At 39.9% G+C, this 27,300-nt stretch overlaps 1 protein-coding gene across 5 annotated transcripts in view; it reads left to right on the top strand.

The window, feature by feature from the left end:
* Positions 1 to 27,300, top strand: part of TASP1 (taspase 1) — a 248,285-nt gene that overhangs the window by 126,835 nt on the left and 94,150 nt on the right. For 4 of the 5 annotated variants that reach the window (XR_011489320.1, XM_070471900.1, XM_070471901.1 and 1 more), the window contains one exon: positions 24,691 to 24,801. The exons of the other annotated variant lie outside the window; for it this stretch is intronic. Coding sequence is in view for 3 of the 4 variants with exons in the window: in XM_070471900.1 (XP_070328001.1) it covers positions 24,691 to 24,801 (111 nt within the window). In the remaining variant the exon portion in view is untranslated. The remainder of the gene's footprint in view (positions 1 to 24,690; positions 24,802 to 27,300) is intronic. 5 annotated transcript variants of the gene reach the window in all.

Genomic DNA, 27,300 nt, shown 5'->3' with positions numbered 1-27,300 from the left:
TAACACAGCAGCTGTTTCAGAGGCTCTTATCCTGCGCTGTGTAGTGTCTGGCTGTGATACAAGAGAGGACAGTCCCCGTCCTCAAAGGGCATGAAGTCTATGGCCTTACTTGTAATACAGGGACGTTTCTTGCTAGTCTAGAAATACATTAAAATAAAGGCTTGCTGCCCTGAACCAGGCTCTGCTGTGTCCTGACAGCTGAGGGATGCTCCCTGCAGAGCCTCCCAAGTGGACCTTGGCACACCTGGCCACCTGACTCCTTTTGCTGCCATTAGTGCCTCTTCCTTCTTGCCACACACCCTTTCCCCAAAGGCCCACCAAAACCAGTTGCTTTTAAACTCAGCACCACCATGACATTCATATAAGCCCCTAAAAGGTCTCCAGCACCCCAGGAAAGCTCAGGACTTCATGAAGAAAAGTAGGTCTTTCTGAAAGAGACTTAGGTGATGGTAGATCAAGTGAACTCCAAGATGTTCTTTTAATGTTTGCACTTTCTCAGATTTTTTTTTTGGGGGGGTGGGGTGGGCCAGAGACTTATTTTGCATCATTTGTTGTTTGCTGAAAGGACAGACCTGTAATTTGAAGATGCAAGGTAAAGCAATGGTGGAAACAGAAGCGTGAGATCAAGTGATGGGTTAAAGTGCCAGTGCTCTGATCCTTCATGTAATTCCCCCTTTGATTGTTCTCACTTGAAAGAATGCCTTTTCCTTCCCATTGTCGAGCACTACCTGCTGTCAGTCCGAGAGGGAGGAAGTTGAGCAGCTTGTCAGAGCCTTTCTGAGCCGCCTTCATATGGTTCGCAGAGACAGAACTGCGTTTTCATTTCTTCTTTCATTCAACAGGAGTCCCTTTCATGTTTGCAAATTGGAAACGCGTGTTTTGCAGTGTGGAGCGAGGATGTGTGTGCCCTCTGGCACACCTGTTTCTCATTTCCTGACTTGAAAGCGCAACCCATCAAAAGGAGCAGAAAAACAATTTCTTTCTGACACGCTGCTCCGTGTTCCCTACTGGACCGAAGTCCTTCGCGGCTTTGCCATCTTGGTTCCCTCTGTAGAAGGTTCTCGTTAGAGGCAGAGCTCACTCGATGCCGGCAGCCCCTTTTATAGCACAGGGCTGTTTGGGGTATGATTTTGTTGTGGTGGTGGCGGTGTTCTTTTGCTGAGCAGGAAATTTGCTTGAACTAAGATTGATTTTAAAAAATACACAGAAAGTTCTTAAACATTTTTAAATATTAAATTTAACTGGGCAGTGTCTTATGTTGGAAGCATCTATGTAAGCCGACCAGTGATCCAATTGGCCAGGAAAAGGGCTTGGTGGAGCATACAAATGTTTAAATTCCAGAGTGCTGTTTAACATAAATCAAATATTTCCAAAGCATTACTTCAGATTTGTGTGTACTTTAAAGTCTTGCCAGCTTAAATGACTGTGAGGCACAATATGTTGACTTTGAGTTTGTAAATTGATAATTTGTTGCTATGAAGGTTGTACATGGTATAACTCATCACTTTCTGAAGGTACATAGTATGTCTGATGTTGCAAGCTGTTATGAAAAAACGATGCTCGGGAATTCAGGCCTTGAGCTCTCAGCTGCTTGAAGTTGGAACTTTGGTTCCTCTTAAGGTTTCCCTGGACATTTTCAGTGTGAGGCACATGGTTCTTTAGACCCAAACTTGGTTTAGGCTTTTTATTTCTGAGAGTTATTTGGGATAATAATTTTAATGATGTATCTTCAGAAACAGTTTCTCAGGTTCTTTTTTTTTAACACCCATTTTTCCCACAGTTTAGCATGTATGAATCACCTGTTAAAATCCAGGTGCATGGATGTATGTATGGCTGCATGACCAAAAAAAGAAAAAAAAAATGCAGATTATGATCCAGTGGGTCTGGGAAAGGCCTGGGAGTTTGCATTTTTTCATATGCTCCCAGGTGATACCAGTGCTGCTGGTCCATTCTGATGGGCAAAGTGGTGCTGTTCCCAACTGTGCCTTGCCTGTAACACTCATCCCATACAATTTATGTCTTATCATGATTCGGTGGATCTAAAGCTAAGGCAATGTGGTGCATATCCTTGACCTTTGGTATCCTTGAGAGCTTTAACTGATAATCAACACATGACCATATGGGCCTGCATGGATAGGCGCCACTGAGGAGGGATTATAGAGCTGGCAGAAATGATATTTATGTTTTCTGACTCATCTGGGATACTCCTAACCTTGATACAAATTAACTAAGGTTCTTGTTGCAAACAGAGGTGGATAAAACACCCTGCCAGCTCTAAGAGGTGTGGCTAGAGGGGTTAGAAAGATATAATGCTGAATCAGATGAATTTTAGTTTAACAAGCTCTGTCCATGGTGGCTGGTTAATTTGGGCCAAAAGGTTTGTTGGTGAATCATGGAGAAAAAGTGGAGACACTTAAGTGTGAAATGCAGGAACCGTTGTTTGTGTTTTTATTAGCTTGCTTTTGTATACATGTCTTGGTCCTCATTAGTGAATAACAGCATGATTGAGCCTACAGCCTAACACATCATGACTGAAGGATACCTTACATTTTAATTTTCAGAATATTTTATTCATATCAAGAAAGAGTACATTTGTTCACTGTATTTGTCTTTGGCTTTGATGAAAAATTTTTTTTACAAGCATTGGCTAGTAGAAAACATGGATAATCATTTAAAAAAAATCTGAGTTAGGCAGAAAAGAATTAGAGATTTCTTTGAAATTCCTCACTGGCATTTCAGGTCTACATCGACCCACATTGACTGGAAGAGCAAGTGTGCTCTGCAGGTGGTTGAATGTCGTGGCTTGGAAATCAGACTTGGGCTGGAATCAATGGAGGGAGCAGGTTGGAAGGGTGTGTCTACCTGTTCCCTCCAGGACTAGAGCGGCTTTCTTTATGGAGGTGAGACTTACAGATATGTTAATTTCCATCGATGTTATCACTTTGTATCATTGCACCTCCTGTTACTTGGGATTCAGTGTTGTATGTTTTGTAATACTGAGGAGTTCTGTTTTCTGCATCTATTTCTCTATATTCTAGCCTTAATTGACAGTGCTTTCCTGGTTCTTCATAATTTCCTGGTAAATTATATGTGTTGTAATCTATCATAATAGTCACTGTTTACTAATATTGATAGAACAGTAAGTTCCTTCTTGAATTCTGCTAGGATGATGTGATGGTGTGTTCTTGGAAATATGGAATATTTGCCCCATGTAGCTAAGATAGATAGTAAAATTTACGTCAGAGGACAGTAAGGATTTGAGATTTACTGAGATTTCTTTTATCTGAGTTCTTCCTTATCCTTCAAGTTTAGATTTGCCTCTGCTGTTAGGCTTTCTTTGTAATGTTAGTGTAGACTTGGTAGGATATAGAGATATAATATTCTGTTTTTAAATTGGAGGATAATTGCTTTACAGTGATGTGTTGGTTTATGCTGTATAATGTGAATCAGCAATAAGTATACATATGTCCCCTCCCTCTTGAGAGACGCAATATTAATGGAAATATTTTTCCATATATTTGTCTTACATGTCTTCATTCACCTGAGTTGTCTTAGTAGTTTTGATTTCATTTCACATCTTAGTAAGAGTTCCTTCTTTGGAGCCTTTCACCTTAGTGTTTAGCCTGTTTGTACCTGGAATAAGCATACGCACAACAGACTTGAGTTTCTGTACAGCCCTGGGCTTTCCTCAGAACAACTTTGACAGGTTAAACCCTGCCCGTCATTAAATCCATGGATATGTTTTAGAACTCACTATGTGCTTTGCAGAGGTAAGTTTTATCTTGATCTTCATGTCTGGGGCAGATCTCCTTAGCAAGTCCTAGATATCATCATTTACTTCATTTCTGTATATCTGTCATTGTAAGAAGAGTGCACAGTTCTATTTCTGCTCCTATTTAGAACGCCTTCCCTCCTCCTCACACCTGGTGAGGTCTGGCTCGTTCTTCACGGTTGAGCTCAGGTGTCTTTCCTATAGCCTCCCTCCTGCCCTCGCTTCTCCCCTTGCCCAGTGAAGGGTTTGCCCCTTCACGGCCGGTGGGGCCACGATGTAGTGTGTGTACCACTTACGGGCCATGGGTCTCCTTGAGGAAGAAGCTGGCGCCCTAAAGCTGTGGTTTGTGTTCAATAAACATCTACTGAAATGAACTCTGTAACCCACTGCATGTTTTAAAGCACTGTCAAGTGGATTCTGTTTGGCGAGTGACTTAATGGTTTCTCATTGAAAAACCAGGACTGAGTGCTCCTGCTTGTTTAAGAGCTTTAGACATTCATGCTGAGGGCACCGCTCTGAAAAGCAGGGCGGTTTAATTTTAGTGTAATTTAGTTTTGATGAAATTCACTGCAGTATTCACAGCCTCCATGACTGTGGTAATTTAGAGCACTCTGAGCTACAGGTGAGACAGTCACTTCTCACACTGGCTCCGACAGCAAGGAGCGCAGTGATTTCGCAGAGGAAGAGGTTCCGAGGTCGATGGGCTGCAGGGCGGATGCTTCAGGGCTCACTGCCGACACCCGGTGTCTGGTTCTCTCCGTCCCTTATATGCTCTGCTCTCATCACCACTGACCTCTCACCAGGCTGATGGCAGAATAGCTACTGCGCTGCCAGAAAAACTCAGGACATAAAAATCGCAATTTCTCTGTGTAGCTCTCTTCTAGATGTGAGGAACACGTTTTAGATGCTTCCCAGCTGACTTTTCACATTTTGTTGGTTGAATAATATTGAGTCACTTGCCCATTCCTGAGCTAATTGCTGACAGAGGGGATTACCCATGAACTTGTCGTAAACACACAACATGCCCTTAGGTTACATTCATGAGCCTGTGCCCCAACCACTAATGCTGAAGAAGCTGCAGTCGAATGGTTCTATGAAGACCTGAAAGCTCTTCTAGAACAAACACCAAAAAAAAAGATGTTGTTTTCATCGTAGGGGATTGGGATGTTAAAGTAGAAAGTTAGGAGTTGGCGTAACAGGCAAGTTTGGCCTTGGGGTACAAGATGAAGCAGGGCAAAGGCTAGCAATTTTGTCAAGAGACACACTGGTCATAGCAAACACCCCTTTCCAACAGCACAAGAGCTAACTGTACACATGGACTTTACCAAATGGTCAACACCAAAATCAGATTGATCGTTTGCAGCTGAGATGGAGAAGCTCAATACAGTCAGCAAAAATAAGGCCTGGAGCTACTGTGGCTCAAATCATGAGCTCCTTATTGGAAAATTCACGCTGAAATTGAAGAAAGAAGGGAAAACCACTAGGCCATTCATGAATGACCTAACTCATATCCCTTATGATTATACAGTGGAGATTCAAGGGATTTGATGGAGCTGACAGAGTACCTGAAGAACTGTGGATGGAGGTTTGTAACACTTTACTGGAGTAAGTAACCAAAACCATCCCAAGATAAAGAAATGCAAGAAGGCAAAGTAGTTGTCTGAGGAAGCTTTACAAATAACTGAGAAAAGAAGAGAAGCAAAAGGCAAGGGAGAAAGGGAAATATATACCCAACTGAACGCAGAGTTCCAGAGACTAACAAGGAGTGATAAGAAGGCCTTCTTAAATAAACAATGCAAAGAAATAGAGAAAAACAATAGAATGGAAAAGACTAGAGATTTCTTCAAGAAAATTAGAGATATCAAGGGAACATTTCATGCAAGGATGGGCGTGATAAAGGACAGAAACAATAAGGACCTAACAATAGCATAAGAAATTAAGAAGAGGTGGCAAGAATAACTTGTTCATATAGAAAAACTATACAAAAAAGGTCTTAATGACCCAACCAACCATGTTGGTGTGGTCACTCACCTAGAGCCAGACATCCTGGAATGTAAAGTCAAGTGGGCCTTAGGAAGCATCACTAACAACAAAGCTGGTGGAGGTGATGGAATTCCAGTTGAGCTATTTCAAATCCTAAAAGATGATGCTGTGAAAGTGCTGTGTTCAATATGCCAGCAGATTTGGAAAACTCAGCAGTGCCCACAGGACTGGAAAAGGTCAGTTTTCATTCCAATCCCAAAGAAAGGCAATGCCAAAGAATGTTCAGACTACTGCACAATTGCACTGATCTCACATGCTAGCAAAGTAATGCTCAAAATTCTCCAAGTGAGACTTCAACAGTACATGAACTGTGAACTTCCAGATGTTCAATCTGGATTTAGAAAAGGCAAAGGAACAAGAGATCATGTTGCCAACATCTGTTGGATCATCAAAAAAAGCAAGAGAATACTAGGAAAAACATCTACTTTTTTATTGACTGGCTTGAGATTGGGAAAGGAGTGCATCAAGGCTGTATATTGTCATCTTGCTTATTTAACTTAGATGCAGAGTATATCATGTGAAATGCTGGGCTGGATGAATCACAAGCTGGAATCAAGATTGCTGGGAGAAATATCAATAACCTCAAATATGTAGGTCATACCAGTCTAGTGGCAGAAAGTGAAGAGGAACAAAGAGCCTCTTGATGAAAGTGAAAGAGAAGAGTGAAAAAGTTGCCTTAAAAGTCAACATTCAGAAAACTAAGATTATGGCATCTGTTTCCATCACTTCATGCCAAATAGATGGGGAAAACATGGAAACGGTGACAGATTTTTTATCTTGAGCTCCAAAATCACTGCAGATGAGGAATACAGCCTTGAAATTAAGACAGTTTCTCCTAGGAAGGAAAGCTATGACCAAACCTGGATAGCTTCTTGAAAAGCAGAGACATCACTTTGTGACAAAAGTCTGTCTAGTCAAAGCTATGGTTTTTCCAGTAGCCAGGTATGGATGTGAGAGTTGGACCATAAAGAAGGTTGAGCACCAAAGAATTGATGTCTTCAAACTGTGGTGCTGGAGAAGACTTTGAGAGTACCTTGGACTGCAAAGAGATCAAACCAGTCAATCCTAAAGGAAATCAATCCTGAATATTCATTGGAAGGACTAATGCTGAAGCTGAAGCTCCAGTACTTTGGCAATCTGATGTGAAGAGCCAACTCACTGGAAAAGACCCTGATGCTGGGAAAATTGAGGGCAGAAAGAGAAAAGGGTGATAGAGGATGAGATGGTTGGATAGCATCACTGACTCGATGGACATGAGTTGAGCAAACTCCAGATGATTGTGAAGGACAGGGAAGCCTGGAGTGCTTCAGTCCATGGGGTTGCAAAGATTTCAACATGACTGAGTGACTGAACAGCAACAGATGACTGGAGCAGCTTGAACAAAATCAGGATTTTGTTAGGACAGAAGGAAATAACAGTTGTGTGGGTTAATGCCAGGATCCTGCTAAACTGACACTTGCTATCATTTGGTGATTATCAATAAGGATGATAACAGCAGCTATCATCTGTTGAGCATTTGCTGTGCTCAGGCACTGTGCTAAGTACTTTGTACATAGTGATTTCAATTTTCAAATGAGAAAACTGAGGTTCAGAAAAGTCAAACAGTGCCTGAGTGCTGAAAGAATCTAAACAATCTTTACTCAGTGACAGTAGAGAAATGTGAAAAAATAGAGGGGTCAAACTGAAATGTAATCATCTACTGTCCTACTAAGAATGGTGAGGTAGGTATATAGAGAGTTAAAAGTGTATACTTATTGCTTAAATCTGTCCTTACCAAAGCCATGCCTCTTGCCATTATTTTTGGCTAACAGAAATTTGGTTGTGGAAATGGATGTTTTTGTTTTGAAAAATCAAGTGCAGTAGATTAAAAAAAAAAAAACCCACACCACCACAGAGTTTGTTTATGTCTTCATTTCACTCAAACTGAATAGATGAAATGGGATCTGGCTGTTTCATATTGTTTATGTTCTGCTTTGCTTCTTGGTTCTGCTTGAATTTGTTTCCTTCTCAAGTATCATTTACAAGATGATTGTGGAAATTAATAAAGAGGAAGTATTTGTGTGCAGTAAGCATTGTAATTGTTGTGCTGTGACATAATACAATGCTATTTTATTAGCATTATAAAATACCTTTCAGTGTGTGTTCCCTGAGTCTCAGTCTGCTTTGTTCTTTTTCAGTCCAGAGGGAAGGAAAGTGATTTACATAAGTAACCACTGTAATATTTTAAATGAAGGGTCATGTGAGGGTCTCACTTCTTTTCATTTCATTTAATATAAGGGCAAAGTATATGCTTGATCTATGTTTCATTTTTGTGTAATAAAAGAGCCTATGTGAATAAAGTACATGAAATCCAGGTAAAGTTGGTTTGACTCAGTGAAACTGTTATATAAATGGCATAGATGTGTGTGTGTGGGGGGCGTGTGACTATGTCTGTGTGTGTGCATGCATGTGCATCAACAAGGATTGTTGCACAGAGGACTGGGGAGTGATGTTATGTCCTCTGATGGATTGATGTTCAGTTGCTAAGTCATGTCCAACTCTTTGCAACCGGTGGACTACAGCATGCCAGGCTTCCCTGTCCTTCACTGTCTCCTGGAGTCGGTGATGCTGTCCAGCCACCTCTTCCTCTGTCATCCCCTTCTCCTCCTGCCCTCAATCTTTCCCAGCATCAGGGTCTTTTCCAGTGGGTCTGCTCTTCACATCAGGTGGCCAAAGTATTGGAGCTTCAACTTCAGCATCAGTCCTTCCAATGAATATTCAGGACTGATTTCCTTTAGGATTGTCTGGTTTGATTTCATCTCCTTGCAGTCCAAGGGACTCTCAAGAGCCTTTTCCAATACCACAGTTTGAAAGCATCAATTCTTTGGTGCTCAGCCTTCTTTTTGGCCCAGCTCTCACATCCATACATGACTACTGGGGAAACCATAGCTTTGACTAGACAGACCTTTGTCAGTAAAGTGCCGTCTCTGCTTTTTAATACGCTGTCTAAGTTTGTCATAGCTTTTCTTCCAAGGAGCAGCTGTCTTTTAATTTCATGTCTGCAGTCACTGTTGACAGTGATTTTGGAGACCAAGAAAATAAAATCTGTCCGTTTCCACTTTTTCCGCATCTATTTGCCGTGAAGTGATTAAGCCAGATTTTTCACTCTCCTCTTTTACCTTCATCAAGAGGTTCTTTAGTTCCCTTTTCATTTTCTGCCATTAGGTTAGTATCATCCGCATATCTGAGGTCATTGATATTTTTCCTGGAAATCTTGAGTCCATCTTATAATTCATCCAGCCCATCATATTGCATGATGTACTCTGCATAAATTAAATAAGCAGGGTGATGATAAGCCTTGATGTACTCCTTTTCTGATTCTGAACCAATCCTTTATTCCATGTCTTGTTCTAACTGTTGCTTCTCAACCTGCACACAGGTTTCTCCGGAGGCAGGTATGTGGTCTGGTATCTCCATCTCTTTAAGAATTTCCCCCAGTTTGTTCTGATGGATAGCTTCTGATTTTTGTCTCAGCCATCATATAAAATATTCAGTCCTTAATTAGGTGAGATTACTTAGTCTGAACTAGCAGTCTGTAGTTGTTTAGTTACCTATTTGATGCTTGACAGATCACCCCCAAATTTTGTGCTTGGGGGTCCTCATGTGGGTGGGCTAGGTGGTGGTTTACCTAGGTGCGCATGGGGGCTTTCTCACATGGCTGGTGCCTTGGCGGGCACAGCCAGAGCGATGGGCTCAGCTGGGATGACAAGGTGCTTTGGCTCTGCTGTCTGCCCATGTCGCATCAGGACTGATTCTGGTCTAACATGGCCTCTTCCATATGCAGCTGGATTCTTACATGGTCGCTCAGGACACTCAAAGTGCAAAAGCTATCAAGCCTCTTTATGGTTTAGGCCTGGGACTTGCATTGCATTAGGTAAAGTTAATTACAGGGTCACAATCCAGATTCATTGTGCAAGGGGATTACATATGGGTATGAATCCTGGGCAGCTTTGTTCATTGGTAGCCATCTTTGAAGATTAGCTACCTTAGTAACTCTTTTTATTGAGTAACCATTCTTCTTTTGAGAACATAAAAACTGTAGACCTTCTCCCTAAAAGCATGCTTATGACTACAGTTACCTGTATAAGTGTATGTATAATTCTAGAAAAATTGCATGGAATTCCTAGTTGGAGAATCCATAATGTCCATGTAAGTACCCCTAGTTTAACTTATAAAGTTTAGGAATTCACTAACTCCTAAGCTAGTGATATAAATAGTAACTTAATTATATTAAAATAGCTTCATATAGTAAAATTCTATTCTATGGTTGTTTTAGTCTCTTAGAATGACCAATGAGTTGTTATTTCCTGTTTTTTTTTTTGTTTGCTTTTGCTGTTCTAAAAACAGTGATTCTCTTGTATTTGACTGTTGTATACTTGTGTATTTCCTTACCATAAGTTCCTAAAAGTACTCCTTAAGACTCAAAAAGGAATGCTAATTTTTAAGGATATTGGTTGGTATTGACTAATTGTCTTTTCTTATTAAGAACTAAGTTTTAAAAAATGGCATTATTGTTTACATATAAAAGACTATATTACATAAGTAAGTTATGAAACAAAATGAAATTAAATTCATTGAATTTATCATTAGCTTACAAATGAACATTAGGAATAGTATCCATTTCTACTCCTTCCCAACCCCTTGCCTGTCCTCCAGAAGTAAAACTATTTTCCTGAATTCTATGTATCATGTTTTGGCTTAAAAAAATGTTTAATCACATATGTGTATATCTCTAATCAATATATTATTTAGTTTTATGATTTTTATTGAGCCGTAGGAATATGGTATTATGTGGTATGCAGTCCTCTGTGACTTGCTTCTTTCACTAAATGTTATGTTTCCATAGTATTTAATAAAAATATATTTTAACTTTTACTGCTTTGTATATTGACAAATTGATACTTTTATTATTACAAAATATTCTTCATCTCTAGATAATCTTTGTTTTGGTGTTTGCTTTACTTAACATTAATATAGTCACATCAGCTTTCTTATACTTACTGCTTCTCTGGTATATTAGTTTCCACCCATTTTACTTTTAGCTTATCTTGTCTTTATAATAATATATGTTTCTTATAAACAAACTGGGTCGATCCCCTTTTAAAGTTAATCCACATTGATAATCTGAGTCTTTTACATAAAGATATGCTTGGACTAAATCTACCATCCTGCTTTTTGTTTTCTGTTTGCTCTTTGTTTTCTCTGGTCTTCTTTTCCTGTATCCTTTGGTTTGATTATTTTTTAATATTTCATTTTCTTTTCCTCTATTAACATTTTATTATACTTTGGTGTATTATGTTTTTTGTGGTTGCTCTAGATTACATATGCATCATTAATTTACCATAGTCTATGTAGAATAATATTATATTACTTCACAAATGTAAGATTCTTTTAACAGTATAAATCCATTATTTGTTTCCCAGGCTTTGATATCTGGCATGTATTATAATGTTCAGTTCAGTTCCTCAGTCATGTCTGATTTTTTGTGACCCCATGGACAGCAGCATGCCAGGCCTCCCTGTCCATCACCAACTCCTGGAGCTTGCTCAAACTCAGGTTCATCAAGTTGGTGATGCCAACCAACCATCTCGTCCTCTGTTGACCCCTTCTCCTCCTGCCCTCAATCTTTCCCAGCATCAGGACCTTATCCAATAAGTCAGTTCTTCGCATCAGGTGGCCAAAATACTGAAATTTCACCTTCAGCATCAGTCCTTCCAATGAATATTCAGGACTGATTTCCTTTAGGATGGACTGGTTGGATCTCCTTGCAGTCCAAGAGACTCTCAAGGGTCCACTCCAACACCACAGTTCAGAAATATCAGTTCTTCAGTGCTCAGTTTTCCTAATGGTCCAACTCTCATATCCATACATGACTGCTGGAAAAACCATAGCTTTGACTAGATGGACCTTTGTTGACAAAGTAATGTCTCTGCTTTTTAATATGCTATCTAGGTTGGTCATAGCTTTTCTTCCAGGGAGCAAGCGCCTTTTAATTTCATGGCTGCAGTCACCACCTACAGTGATTTTGAAGCCCAGAAAAATAAAGTCTGTCACAGTTTCCATCATTACCCCATCTGTTTGCCATGAAGTGATGGAACCCGGATACTATGATCTTAGTTTTCTGAATGTTGAGCTTTAAGCCAACTTTTTCACTTAACTTTCATCAAGAGGCTATTTAGTTCTTCTTTGCTTTCTGCCATAAGGGTGGTGTCATCTGCATATCTAAAATTATTGATATTTCTCCCAGCAATCTTGATTCCACTTGTGCTTGATCCAGTCCAGCGTTTCTCATGATGTACTCTGCATAGAAGTTAAATAATCAGGGTGACAGTATACAGCCTTGACGTACTCCTTTCCCGCTTTGGAATCAGTCTATTGTTCCATGTCCAGTTCTAACTGTTGCTTCTTGACCTGAATACAGATTTCTTAAGAGGCAGGTCAGGTATTCCCACCTCTTTTAGAATTTTCAACAGTTTGTTGTGATCCACATAGTCAAAGGCATAATCAATAAAGCAGCAGTAGATGTTTTTCTGGAACTCTCTTGTTTTTTTGATGATCCAGTGGATGGTCACAATTTGATCTCTGGTTCCTCGGCTTTTCTAAGTCCAGCTTGAACATCTGGAAGTTCATGGTTCACGTACTGTTGAAGCCTCGCTTGGAGAATGTTGAGCATTACTTTGCTAGTATGTGAGATCAGTGCAATTTTGCGGTAATTTGAAGATTGTTAGGCATTGCCTTTCTTTGGGATTGGAATGAAAACTGACCTTTTCCAGTCCTGTGGCCACTGCTCAGTTTTCCAAATTTGCTTGCATATTGAGTACAGCATTTTAACACCATCATCTTTTAGGATTTGAAATAGCTCAACTGGAATTCCATCACCTCCACTAGCTTTGTTCATAGTGATGCTTCCTAAGGCCCACTTGACTTCACATTCCGGGAGGTCTGGCTCTAGGTGAGCAATCATGCCATCATGATTATCTGGATCGTAAAGATGTTTTTTGTATAGTTCTTCTGTGTATTCTTGCCTCCTCTTCTTAATATCTTCTGTTTCTGTTAGGTCCATACCATTTCTGTCCTTTCTTGTGCCCATCTTTGAATGAAATGTTCCCTTAGTATCTCTAATTTTCTTGAAGAGGTCTCTAATCTTTCCCATTCTATTGTTTTCCTCTATTTCTTTGCACTGATCACTGAGGAAGACTTTCTTATCTCTCCTTGCTATTCTTTGGAACTCTGCATTCACATGGATATATCTTTCCTGTTCTTCTTTGCCTTTCGCTTCTCTTCTCTTCACAGCTATTTGTAAGGCTTCCTCAGACAACCATTTTGTTACTTTGCATTTCTTTTTCTCAGGGATGGTCTTGATCCCTGTCTCCTGTACAATGTCACCAACCTCCATTCATAGTTCATCAGGCACTCTATCAGATCTAATCCCTTGAATCTATTTCTCACTTCCACTGTATAAATTGTAAGGGATTTGATTTAGATCATACCTGCAAGGCCTGGTGATTTTCCCTGCTTTCTTCAATGTAAGCCTGAATTTGGCAATAAGGAGTTCATGATCTGAGCCACAGTCAGCTCCTGGTCTTGTTTTTGCTGACGGTATAGAGCGTCTCCATCTTCTCTATATGTGTGCTGAAATTTATTTTACGTTACATCACATCTACGTTATTGTAGATTGTTTACAGCTACGTCTTGGCTTTTTTTTAAACTCAAAATGCACTCTCTGGTTTTGATGCACAATGAAATGTCCAGTTTTAACATTAATTCCCTTGAGATTAATTTAGAGATTATTTTTAGAATGTCATGGTTAAAGTAGGGGCTATCTCGAGTCCTAAGTATTGGTGGCAGAATTTGTTGTGCTATTTATCTGCAGGTAATTACTCCTTTGATCTTAATCATGGATTCAGGCGTTTGAGGCTTTTGAGCTTTTTTTCTTTTTTCTTTTTTTTTTTTGACTTTTGAGCTTTCTTTGCTTATATCTCCTTTGTTTCTGGGATGATATTGGCCTTATTTCTGCAGTGGTGTACTCTCTTGGAACAAGCATTTTACTTCAGTTACAAGACTTGGATTTTAGAATCTTAGTTCTTCCACTTCATGTTTCTTATTTGTCAGATTGGGATGATGGTACCTTCCTTGCAAGTGAATTGTTGGGCTTTAAAGTGATGATATTCTGACAACGCCGGGTGCACAGTAGTTGATCAGTTAACAGTGAATCAGTCACTTTTTCTCTTCCCCCTTAAAAACACAATCTAGATTGTTAAAAAAGACAATCTAAATACACTGTTTCATGAATTAACAGCTTTTTAAAAAGGATTTTTTTAAAGTGGTCTGTTCATTTTGAGCCTCTTAAGTTAATTTTAACCAGAAAGTTACTGACATTCCAGAAGTATTTCCAGCTATAAAATTTTGTCCCAAGGAATTTGAAACCATTTAAGCCTAAGCCATTTATGTTTTCCATTGAGGAGCCTGAGATACAGAGGTCTTCGGCAACGCGTTTCAGGTTCCATGGGCAGAGGTGGTTCCCCTCGTCCGCGCAGTGGAACAGAGTCCAGAAGGGAGATGTGCGGAAGCATCAGCCAGACGTGGAGTCAGTGCCTGCTGCTCCTGTGGCAGCCACTGCTCCAACGAAGTTCTTGCATGGAGAGCAGTCTGCCTTTCACACTCGTAGGATGTTTTCCAGACACATGCAATAGTAGCGATAGAATTTTATGGGCTCCAGCATAAACCAAGGAGCTCCACTTCTGTGCGGTGGTTTTCTCTGAATGTCTCTGCTGCCTGACACCATTTGTCCCTGGTGCCCTGATGAGCGTGTTGTGTTTAGATAACTAAATTGGGAAAACTTAGAGCAGGAAGCAAGATCTTGTTTCATCACCTGTATTGAGGCTAACAGTGAGTGTCGGATACATCCTCACATTGAGATGGGACGCTGAGGACGAGCAGGGCCCAGGGGAGGATGGAGCCCCTCACACTTCGGGGTGGGTGCCTCTGTGTTGCTGGCAACAGACCCCTGGCTCTCTGATGTGGCAGACTGGATAAAGGCTTTTCACACTCATTTTTTGGATGCTCTTTTTTTGTGTGCAGATATTTGCATTCACAAAAATAGAATTCTTTCCATTTATGCAGCTACTTGTGTAGATAGATCTTCTGTGGTTTGGTTATACATTCTTAATAAAATAGACATGAATTTAATAACTAATAAATATCAAGGATTAAGTATACTTAGAATACACACTAAGTATATTTAGCACCATGCTCTAGATAAGAGATTTTCCTGTTTGTCACTGTTCTCTTATATTTTTCTGTATTTTAAATAATGATGAAATGTTAAAGCATGTATCAACTGCATCCTAGTTTGTAGGAGATGAGATCTTTTAGAGATAATTCTCAAATTGCTCTTTCTGTTGGTTATTTATTGTTTATAAGAAAAAAACCTGAGTTGTTTTTGGTAGATTACTGTAAATATCCGCAGGGTGCTGATGGGTTAGAGGCTAGAGAGAACTGAATATAGGGAAGACATGAAGTGTGTGTTGGTACCCATGCCCTTTGGGCTAGACTGGATTAGACATCTTCACTACTTAATTCCATCTCTTTATAAAGCTCCTTATGTTTTCTTCTTGTATTTAATAGGTTCCAGGTTTGATAACTATGGGGACACTGTGAAGAGTGAAATCACGTGTGTTCTATCATTTTTAAGGCAGCCCTCTCTTTAATTTCACAAGACAGGCTTGAAAATCAGAAGTAACCCAACTCCAAAATTGGCCATAAATCCTCCGACAGGGAAAAAGGTGACGTACTGTGTAATAAATTCCTTTGTTGAAAAAGAGATGTTGCAATAGTGGAAACTGAAGTCCCAAATGTTTCCTTTTAAATTTGGAAAGGCCTTTCCTCATTACTTATCTGTCCCTGTGGACTTCTAACAGGGGATGTGTTGAAAGATTTTCAGATGTCCGCTTGCCACAGCGAGAGTGAATGGCAGCATTTATAAGATGACATAAATACTTGAAAGTCATCGGCAAGCCTCGGAGATGCGTGGTGTGCCAGGAGTAGCGACTGTGAGCTTTTGTGGCCGCTGATCCTGCTCAGGGGTGCAGGCAGCCTGGGAATGTGGGTCCTTCTCTCCTGGGAATGCAGCTTCACTCTCCCGCTCTGGGGACTCTTTCGACCAGTACTGAGGTTAGAGTGGTTTGGAGGGCAAGAAGGTCTGGGAGATTAGGAGTTATACTTAAAAATCCTAGTCTCCTGTTGAGGTCCTCAGGAGGAATTATATCCTAATCCTCTACCATCTGAACACGACGTTACACCCTGCGTCTGAACACTGCGTCACACACTTGACACATAAGGGCCTTCAGTTTTCATTTTGTAGTAATCTGACTCCATACCTACCACTGCTGCCACCACTGAATGAGACAAAGATAAAACAACTGAAAATTATCTTGAGATGCAATCGAGATGTGTCTTGAGTGTCAGCCAAGAGCCAGTAGGTTTTTATGTGTCTCTGTCCTTAATGCAAATGTTTTTCAGTTTGTTACTTAACCTTTTGGAAGTAAAACATGATTTGACAATATGACTGTGGGGCTATCACATTGCATGTTTTTAATTATCTTATTAATAATTTGAAGGATACATTTATCACTAATGCTAAGGTGAAAATACCAAATGGATAAAATAAAACACCTGGATGGAGGTTGGCTAAAATAGAGCACCTGTAGCATTCATTCATGAACTCATATATGGGACAGTGAAGTGTATGAGACCAAATCTCATCACGGGAGACCCTGCCTTGCCCTTTACTATCTTACCTGAAGAGAAAGTATGGTGAATGCAGGAGTGTAACATTGATGTTGGGCATTGAACTTCTTGGAAAAAAGCGATAGGCATTTATTACAGAAATTGGGAAAAATAAGAGAAGGAATACATATTGAATGGAAAATCATGCATAATCCATAATCTCTGGATAACCACGGTTAAAATGTTTCCTACCAAGCTTAGTGAAATCTTCATCATATTATTTGTTTTGTTCTGACAATGCAAGGTTTACCCACATGATCATTTTGACCCTCAGTGAGGGCTCAGCTTTCTTAGAAACAGCAGACTTCAGAATTGCAAGGTAAAGACTAAACTCCTCTTTAACTGTATTCGAGGCTCTCAGTGATGATGTCAGGCCGGCTGGGAATCACCTTGTTCTAACAGAAACAAAATGCAGAGCCTAGGATGAAGAGGGGCAGAAAATGACAGCTAATGGCTCCCTTAAGGCAGGCGGGATCCTGACTGCAGCATGAGGCGCTCACTCAGTGCCCAGCCTCACACTAAATGTCTTGTGTGTGTCGTCTCCTCTTGTCCTTGTGAGGTGGTTATGACTCCTATCCCCCATTTTCACAGTTGAGGAAACAGGTTTAAATGAAGAGTCCTGGACTCATTCGTCTGGATTCAGACATCAGTCTGACTGTAGAATAGAAAAATCCTAACCTCCTACTTTGCAGGAACTTGTGGCCTTACGGCAGGGGTGTGTGTGTGGGTGAGAGAGACAGGGAGAGGGAGAGAATGAGTGAGAGAATGAGAAAATTGAATACACGGAATACAGAGGGTCTCTGAGCAAGACCACAGTTCCCAGGTCTTTCCTTTAGTACAGATACAGAGAAGCTCTTTTGTAACTTGGCCAATGTTAACTAGAGAAATGATGACATTGATGGAAATGTCAAGATGAGGAAAAAATAAAAATACTTCATTAATTCTTCTAGTTTCCTTGGAGTTGGCAGCTCTTGCTAGGTTCTAAAACCCACAAATAAGCACTCTAACAATTGGTTCCTGGAAGTGGTTTCACATGGCTCAGAGAACTGGTTATCCTTTACACAGATAAAAGGGGCTCTTAATTATCTAAGACTCCATTTTCACGCACCTAAGGATTTATTTTAATCAAATTACTCATATTTATTCAAGCAAATTAAAAAAATTGGTTGATGGTAGAAATTAAATGTATCATGAATTTTCCAAAATAACTCAGTTAATAAATAGTCTTTTTTCATGTCTTCTAATGGTGTCTGATAAATACAACTGCATAAACTTATCAGAAATTGTATTTGACTCAATGCAAAGTTGTATAATTGGGTGAAAGAAGTGGTCTTCTTTTGGTGCAGAGTTTGCCAAGCCAGTTTCTTTCACCAGTAAATGGCTCTTTATGTAGATTAGGAGTGCATTTGGTCCCGATTGTCCATTGGCAGATGAACAGATAAGCCAAATGTGGTATGTGCATATGGTGGAATGTTATTCAGGCTTGAAAAGGAAGGAAATTCTGAAACCTGTTTCAATAAGAAATGAGCCTTGGGGACATTATATTAAGCAAATTAAATCACTCAGAAAAGGACAAAAGTGTATGATTCCATTTACGTGAGATACCTAGAGTAGTCAAATTCATAGAAATGGAAAGTAGAATGGTGGTTGCTAGGGTTGGGGAGAAATGGGGGATGGGGGGTTGTTGAATGGGTGCAGAGTTTCAGTTTGGGAAGATGGGAAAGTGCTGGAGATGGGTGGTCGTGATAGTTGTACAATCTGAATAAGAATGCCACTGAATTCTACACTTAAAAAATGATTAAATGGTAAATTTCATGTTATGTATATATATATATACACACACACACATATATATATAAAACCAAAATAAAGAAAAAAAAGAAGAATGAATTTGGGCTTAAAGAAGAGAACTCAATTATAGAGGTTTAAACAGTTAGCTTTTTTTTTTGGCTTTTGTATTAAATCCCGTGTATTAAAACACACAGCCTCAGAGGAGCCGGGACTGACTGGACTGCTCAGCAGTGCTGTGTGGTTCCTGGAGCTGTCTTTTCTCTCCCGCCTTTCTCAGCGGGTGGGCCTCCTTGCTCATGAATGTCACCCCATGGTCACAGGATGAGAGCTGTGCCTCGTTTAGCTGTGCAGGTGCAAGCATGAGAAGCTGGGTTTACTGAGATGTCCCAGAGACATTTAACGTAGCGCTTCCTGAATATCCATATGCTCCTCTGTAGTTCGCAGCCCTGTTGCAGTTGCTGAGACATTGTGGCTATTTCTGGCTAGTGGACTAGAGTGGAAATGATATGTGTGACCTCCAGGCTAAAGCTGTAAGGTGACCTTTAGTAGCCCTCTCATTCTCCTGGTGAGAATATGATCAAGGAGGTGCAGTTGTAGATGATGGAGCCTCCATCAGCTTGGGTTTGTTCCCAGGTGATTATCTGAAGCACACTCTCTGGTGACCCAGGAATAACTTACAACATTAATGATAAATATTTTTGTTGTTAAGCTAGTGAGATGTGGGGTGGTTTGTTTTTGTAGCCTAGTGTAGTTATTCTGGCTGATACTCCAGTGTGGGCTTTTCCAGTTAAGTTTGGTGCGTGAGTGAGACTTGAAGACTTTCAGGAGTAAGAGAATGCTGCTGCTGCTGTTAAGTCGCTTCAGTCGTGTCTGACTCTGTGTGACCCCATAGACGGCAGCCCACCAGGATTTTCCAGGCAAGAGTACTGGAGTGGGGTGCCATTGCCTTCTCTGAGTAAGAGAATAGATACACGTTAATGAAGCATGGAATTTTAGTTGCATAAGGTGAGGGTGAGGATCTGAGAGCGGTGAGGGATAGTTATAAAGAAGGGGATTTAATGGAATGGCACTTTTTGGTGAAGTTGGGGGAATGTTGCGATTAGAGTGGTCAAGAGATGAGTTAGAAAAATAGGAGGTGTGGGGTGATTGCAACTGAGACTATGGAGGAGTTAATATTACTGATTATGGCATTGTCATAGCGGTGACCTTGTGACACAGTGTGGTTAATCTGAAAATCCAGAAGCTGAGATATTGAGAGATTTGTCTAGGTAGATATTGAAATCAGCAAGAATTATGAGAAGGTATGGTATCAGGCAGAGTAGAAGTAAGCTGGGAGCTTAAATCTCAAAGGAATGAGTTTGTAAATTTGAAACTGTGTTGATCCTCAGTCTTGAATGGTAGTGTAACTAATTCTAGGTTGACAAGTTGTTTTGTTTGTTTATTGCCTTAGTATCTTTAACTTGAAGATATTATTCTTCTGGCCTCTTCTGTTGCTTTGAAATGTGTAATTTACCTGTTAAAATTTTAAATTAAAAAATTTTTTATGGGTCTTCTTTTTCTTTGATTGAAAGTGAAAGTGAGAGTTGCTCAGTCGTGCCCAACTCTTTGTGACCCCATGGACTATATTCTCCAGGCCGGAACACTGGAGTGGGTAGCCAGCCTTTCCCTTCTCCAGAGGATCTTCCCAACTCAGGGATTGAACCCAGGTGTCCCACATTGCAGGCGGATTCTTTACCAGCTGAGCCACAAGGCAAGCCCAAGAATACTGGAATGGGTAGCCTATCCCGTCTCCAGCAGATCTTCCCGACCCAGGAATTGAACCAGGGTCTCCTGCATTGCAGGCAGATTCTTTACCAACTGAGCAAATTTTCTTTGATTAGTTTTTAATATTTTCTCTTTGTCTTTGGTCCAGAGTTTCACTATAGTATACTAATGATGGATTTGTTTTTATTCATCTTCTTTGGAATGCTATATGTATCTGCAGTTTAAGGATTTCCTTATAACTTAAATTCTTGAATTTCTTATTTATTTTTTCTTCAAATATTAATGCCCTTTTCTCACTTTTTTCTCTTCTGTTTCAAAATGCCTATTAATATGTTGGATAATCTCATTTTACACTTCAGGCTTCTTAACTGATTTTCCTTCTCTTTATCATTCTAGGCTGCTTTTAAGTTTTTTCCCATGGGTGTATATTCTAATCCTCTCTCTTACATTGAGTTTTAAACAATTTTTTTTTTAATCTGTAAAGTTTTATTTGATTCATTGAAAAATCTGCTCACCTCTCCCACTCCCTGGCTCCCAGATTGCCCTGTTTTGTTTTTTTTTGATAATAATCTCCCTTTCCATCTTTTGTAATACAAATTTTTCCATTATGAGGCTTGTCAAACTAAGATTGGTGGGCCAAATCTGGCCATGGCCTGTATTTGCATGCCCAATGAGTAAAGAATGATATTTAATTTTTTAAAGGGTTGTTACAAAAATAAAATGATATTTAACAGAAATCATACATAGCTTTCAAAGCCTAAAATGTTTATTTTATATATGTATTTAAATATAAAATGTTTGTCAACCACCATTCTGTCATCACCACTTCTTTGTTTGGCAATCCCTCTGTTTTTGCATATACTCATTCTGCCTTATAAGTCTGTGTGTGTGTGATTTGTGATTTTTTATTGTGAATTCATGTCTAGTGTGGGTTGTAAAAGGTTGAGGATCCCCACAAGAGAGGAAATGTGTTATAATTCTGATGTCTTTGGGTGTGGGAGTCTCAGTAATAGAAAACCCACCAGGAGAGAGTGAACTGGAGCTGGTGTAAAGGTTGGGATTCATGGGAGAGACCCGGCCATGGAGACTGGCTGTCCGCAGGCTGTGGGGATGTCCAGCGGCCTCCTGAGTCCAGGGTTTCTGTCTAAATCCCCAGGGTTGGTCTGTAAAGCACACAGTTGAGGCACAGGCATCTGGACTGGCTAGGGTGGCCGTTCACTGAGTATTCAGCAGCCGGTCAAGGGTCCAGCACCTCTGGGCAGATCTGAAAACGGTAGCCGCGCCTCTGCCTACTGCCATGTCCTCTGGCAGTAGCACCGAGTAGCCATGTCCTCTGGCAGTAACAATCTGTTGTGTGTGTGGATGGGGGAAGAAGTGAAATCAAGTTCATGTTTTGGGGACTGATTAGTACCAGACAGGAGTCTGCTGCCAACCTTTGCCCTAGACTCCTAGCCAGATAGGAAGAATCTGGAGAGAGAACGCTAGTGGTGTTTATGTAGATTGCTTTGGGATTTTCTGTGTAAACAATTATATCATCTACAAAAAAGCAGTTTTACCTTTCCTCTCTGATCTTTATGTTTTCTATTTCATTTTGACTTAGCTCAGTGGCTCGAACCTCCAGTGTATTGTTGAATGAAAGTGATAAAAGCAGATATCATTGCCTTTTTCCTGATATTAGGGAGAAACAATTCAGTGTTTCACAACTAAGTATGAAGTTAGCTGTAGGTTTTGCAGATGTTTTTTATTTCTTGAAATTAATAATTGAATTTAGAGGCTTGATCAGGTTGAGGTGTAATTTTTTGGTGTGGGGCAAGACTATAAAGGTGTAATTTTATCAAGGGACATATATCTGATTATATCTTTTTGTGATTTAGCGGCCATTGATGATTGTTGCTTATATCAATTATTACATTATGGATTACAAATGGTTTTATTCTAATTTTGTTAACTACTTCTTCATTTATTAATCAGGATACTGCTATGGAGAGAATTTTCCTTTATAAACATTCTAGCTACCCTGCTATGCAGTTCCTATAGGAACACCAGAGAAATGCTTGATTGTTTTCTTTCATTTATTCATTTTCGGAATAGTTAATTGATTACACAGCATCTTCAAAGGTGTTTTTTTAAAAATATAAGCTGTGAATTCACTGTTTCAGTTCATTTAGTTGTCCTTATTGATGCTAAATAAGTGTGTACCTTTTTAAGCTCTTTTAGAATTCGTTATTTATCACTTTTTCTCTAGGTTTGTTGTTAGGTCTGCATTCTTTGTATAACCCATATTTTCTGCTAAAATCTGAGGAAATAAATACACTCTTGCTTGCATGATTAAGAACAAAGGAAGATGTATTGAAAGACTTATTTCTAATATTGATGAATAAAGAATGGACCTATTAGCCTCTGAATCACCATTCAGCTGTGTAAAAGTGAAAGTCACTCAGTCGTGTCTGACTCTTTGTGACCTCATGGACTGAATCCTCCAGGCCAGAATACTGGAGTGGGTAGCCATTCCTTTCTCCAGGGGATCTTCCCAACCCAGGGATTGAACCCAGGTCTCCCACATTGCAGGCAGATTCTTTACCAGCTGAGCCACCAGGGCAGGCCTCAGCTATATGGCAGCATGTTATAAGAAACCTTAGATATTTGTGGGTAAAACCACAGAAGTCAGACCTCCTTTGATTGGAACCTTCAGGAGAACAAACTTTTGGTGTCAAGGCTCTTATGTTAAAGGTGATATATGTCAGAGAAGAAGTCATAATTTTAAGTTTCTTGGAAAACCCTATATATTCCTGTATAACAACAGAGGAAAAAGTCTCTCTGCCACACAGTGTGTATTTTTGATGTAATGTTAACTTCATGTGGTTTAGCTGTTTGACTTGAGTCATGTGTACATAACCTTCTGAATACCCATTTAGCTTATAATATGCCAATTTCCTAATAGTTATTATTGTCCTAAAGTATAACATTTCACTTTTCAACATCAAATATGTATACAAAGGGAATTAAATTTTAAGGAGTTTTAATAAGTGTCAAAATGGTTTCTTTTCTATTAGCTTTAATTTTTCCCCAATTATAAAAATAATAGTGCAAAGCTTTAACAAAATAGGGATCACCATAATCCTACCCACAAGTTATATATTAAATTGCATACCTAGATGAAGGTCTTAAATATAGATACTCACAAAGAGATATTGAGACCTTGAAAGAGATTTTCATTTACTTTAAAAAAAAATACAGTGAAAGTATTTCTGGCAGTCAGACTAAAACTCCAATACTTTGGCCTCCTGATGTGAAGAGCCAGCTTATTGGAAAAGACCCTGATGCTGGGAAGGATGGAAGGCAAAAGGAGAAGGGGCGGCAGAGGTTGAGATGGTTAGAGAGCATCACCAACTCAATGGACTTGAATCTGAGGAAACTCTGGGAGATGGTGAAGGACAGAGGAGCCTGGTGTGCTGCAGTCCCTGGGGTCACAAAGAGTTGGACACAATGACTGAAACAACAAAGATTTCTGGCAAAACATAGGTGATTAAAAAACATTGACAGGTTTTGAGCAGTTTGCATTTTTGACAATGACTGTGTAATATACATGTACATATAATATACACATATGTGTATATGCATATGTGCATGTTTATATGGGAGGCAGAGGGAGGAGGGAGAGGAGAAGTCTCCATATGGAAAGAAAACTTCTGAAATGAAGGGAACTATTTTAGAAATGGCAGATTATATTTTTACAGTGGATTCATTGCCTAATGTCTGTCCAAGTACATACTAGCCAAACAGAACTGTGTATTACATTAGTTTGTATCGGTTTAAATTTCATGAACGTAAGGACTTTTGATTAAAATATACATACTGCTAACTCCTAAGTCACTTCAGTTGTGTCCAGCTCTGTGCGACCCCATCCCTGGATTCTCCAGGCAAGAACACGAGTGGGCTGCCATTTCCTTTCCAATGCATAAACGTGGAAGTGGAGTGGCTCAGTCGTGTCTGACTCTTTGCGACCCCATGGACTGCAGCCTACCAGGCTCCCCCGTCCATGGGATTTTCCGGGCAAGAGTGCTGGAGTGGGGTGCCGTTGCCTTCTACTACATATGAAGTAGATAACCAATGAGAACGTACTGTATGGAAATTATGCAACAGTATTCTGCGATTATTCAGCAAAGGAAACGAAACAGAGCCCTCAACAGTTCCTAGGTAGAGAATCTAAATTCCTGTCTTATGTGAATAATTTCTGTGAAAAAGGGGAATTATTTTTATTTTCTTCATTTCCTTTCAAGATTAGACGGTCCTGTGTTTCTTTGGTTTCTGCCAAATCTCATTACTAAAGTTACTAAATAGATTACTCATAGAAATCATCTCATCCATCAGTGAATTATTTTCCAACGTAATGACTTCTTCAGTGGCGCACGTGGGTGTCTTAGCGCTACTAAGATGAGAAGGGTATTTAGCACTGCCCTTGTTCAACTGCTCTTGGTTCCTTGGATTTCTAGGGTGTGGGGAGCATCTCGTGCGCACCATACTGGCGAGAGAATGTTCACACGCTCTGCAGGCTGAAGATGCCCACCAGGCCCTGCTGGAGACTATGCAGAACAAGTTCATCAGTGAGTACAATGCCAGAAACAGTGTTTCCTGCTACACAGAGGTTGCTTTGCTGAGCTGTAAGCCTCATGAGTCGAGTATCACGTTTGTATTGCTAGACCGAAGTCCAGCGCCTAGCATGAACTTAGACACTCAACTCACATTGGTGTGAAAAGAAATTCCATCAAAATGGCTACTACTGTATAAAATTTACCAACTAGCCAATAGAACGCCCAAGCTGTGAAACATTGTCCAAGATTAGAATGCTACACAGTAGAATAAAATTCTACTGAAACAACTTTAAAATCTTTTCTGTGATGCAACTTGACTCTTTTTACAGTTGTCTAGGGTTGAGTTGAAATCCAATCTGGCTCCATTTGCTGTTATGAAGCTACATCTGGTTGGAAGAAGGGATGCCTTTGTCTAATCTGTGGAAAGATTTTCTACAGCCTACCAATTTCCCTATAGATAACTGTTATTTTGATTAAAACCATTTGACTCTGGATTTTCCCATCTTTTTAACGTTGAACTTACCTCTATGAAAAGCTTATGAAATTGTATAAGAAATATAAACCATATTTCTTCTACGCTTTATATAAAATGTTAAAAATAAGTTAGAGTAAGAAGCCATGAGCACATAAACTAGGGAAAGACTCTTACGGGGTTTAATCTGGAGGGTATCTCTAAGGAGAGAATTAAGAGGATAATATGAGGTGCAAATTATATGGTGAGGACAACACAGACAAGTGTCTAGGAAAAAAATCACCCTGAAAGGACTCAGTGATGGCAGACTCCTAGAACTGGCCCCAGGCACCCAGAGAAAGAGGGGAAGACAGGAATGTGGGCACAGAGACAGAGATACGACAGTGGGGTTGGCGCAGCAAGGTCTCGGCACCTACATAACTCTCATGTAGAGCAGTGTTCCCAAGGGGCAGCAGGGCTGGGTCAGCCAGGGATCAGTGCCTTTCTCCAGTTTCCCACAGTGTCCCGGTGTCCAGTCACACCCCTGCCCCAGCCCTACCTTTAGGGTGCTGGTGTGGGTCTGGCTAGCAAGGGTTGCCCCGATGGATCTTGTCAAAATTCAGGCTTTACCTACTCAAAACACTTTTCATCTCAAAGTGATCTCTGCTTAGAATTTTGAAAGTCCATTCAAAGGACCAAATACAAGTTTTATAATATAAGCGTGCAACTGATGGGCTAGATAGGGCATTCCAGGGATAGGGATAAAACTGAGTTACTTCCTCAGATTTATAAGCATTGTCGCTCAGGTCTTAGGAAGTATCATGCCCTTTTAGGGAAGATTTTAGGGTAGAGAGAGAAAGAAAAACAGATTACAGGCAAAAAAGAACTGGATTTTTCTGAAGGAAGAAGAGAGTGAATAACTATAGAAAAAAATTTCAATATGGAAAAAAAAATTTCAATATGAAGAGATTTTGTAACAGGTGCTTTCTTCCAGTCATTTGACCTGAGGTTATGAAAATGTAAATAATGGTATGAACTTCATGCATGCTGATGAGAATCACCTGATAACAAATTGTGAGCTGAGGAACGCGTTAGAAATGGCCTTTGAGGTCTGCCTTATTTTTCAGAAAAAGGTTGATGACATTCATGTTACTCCATCCTCAAATGTGTCAGCATCAGACTCGTCTTATTGTTCTTTTGCTTTAACAATTACCATCATGGAATGCTGGGTTTAAAGAAAACAAAATTCTTTGCCTTAACAATGTATATAATTTATGTAACTAGTTATTAGTTGTCCAGCTATACCAGATGCGTTCTCAGAACAATGGGAAGGAGTGCTAAGAGGTGAAAACTCAGCACTTAGGAGAAGTTCACATCCTGGAAGCCCTGTGATTGTGGCACATGTCAAGTTTCTCCGTGTTGCGAGTGAGCTGAAGCCCTTTACTGCATCTGAAACCACAGGTTCACTGGCTAGTTGTGCATCTCCAGGTCTGAGCTCCCCTCCTTTCTCTTCTGATACCTTGTTACCCTCCCCTGTTGTATAACTTTTGAAACTTCCCAGAGAGTTGGGTTGCAGTACTCTGTTTTCCCACTCGATCCCATGACCTAGTGCATATTGAACCCCATCTTAACAATTCCAGACTCTTGGAAAGGAGTGAGAAACTTCAGAGCTCAGTTTATCAACCGTGCTCACTAAATCGTGAAAGCACCTACCTTACAAGAATTTGGTGACTTGTCCAAACTCAGCTGTTTAGTCAGTGGGTGTTCATTTTGCAAGATCATGCTGCCCCTTCCTTTTATAAGTAAAATATAATATGGACTACAGAAGACCATTCCTAGAGTTAGGATAGCTGGGTTCTGCTCTTAACTATGTGTCTGACTCACTGGATCTAGCAAGTTACTTAAGTTCTGTTTTGTTTTCTTTAGGGGAAAAAAAAAAGTTAAACAAGAGACAGTTTCTAAATTCCTCCACCATGCTAAATGTTATGAATTCTCTACTAGATTACACTTGTAAATATGAGGTGTAATCATATTTTAATATGATTTTTAATCAGTTTATT

The sequence above is a fragment of the Odocoileus virginianus genome, chromosome 9 (genome assembly GCF_023699985.2).
Source record: "Odocoileus virginianus isolate 20LAN1187 ecotype Illinois chromosome 9, Ovbor_1.2, whole genome shotgun sequence".
In the NCBI taxonomy this organism is placed as follows: Eukaryota; Metazoa; Chordata; class Mammalia; order Artiodactyla; family Cervidae; genus Odocoileus; species Odocoileus virginianus.
Note: the sequence above shows the minus strand (reverse complement) of the source record. Positions and strands in the feature narration are given on the sequence as shown.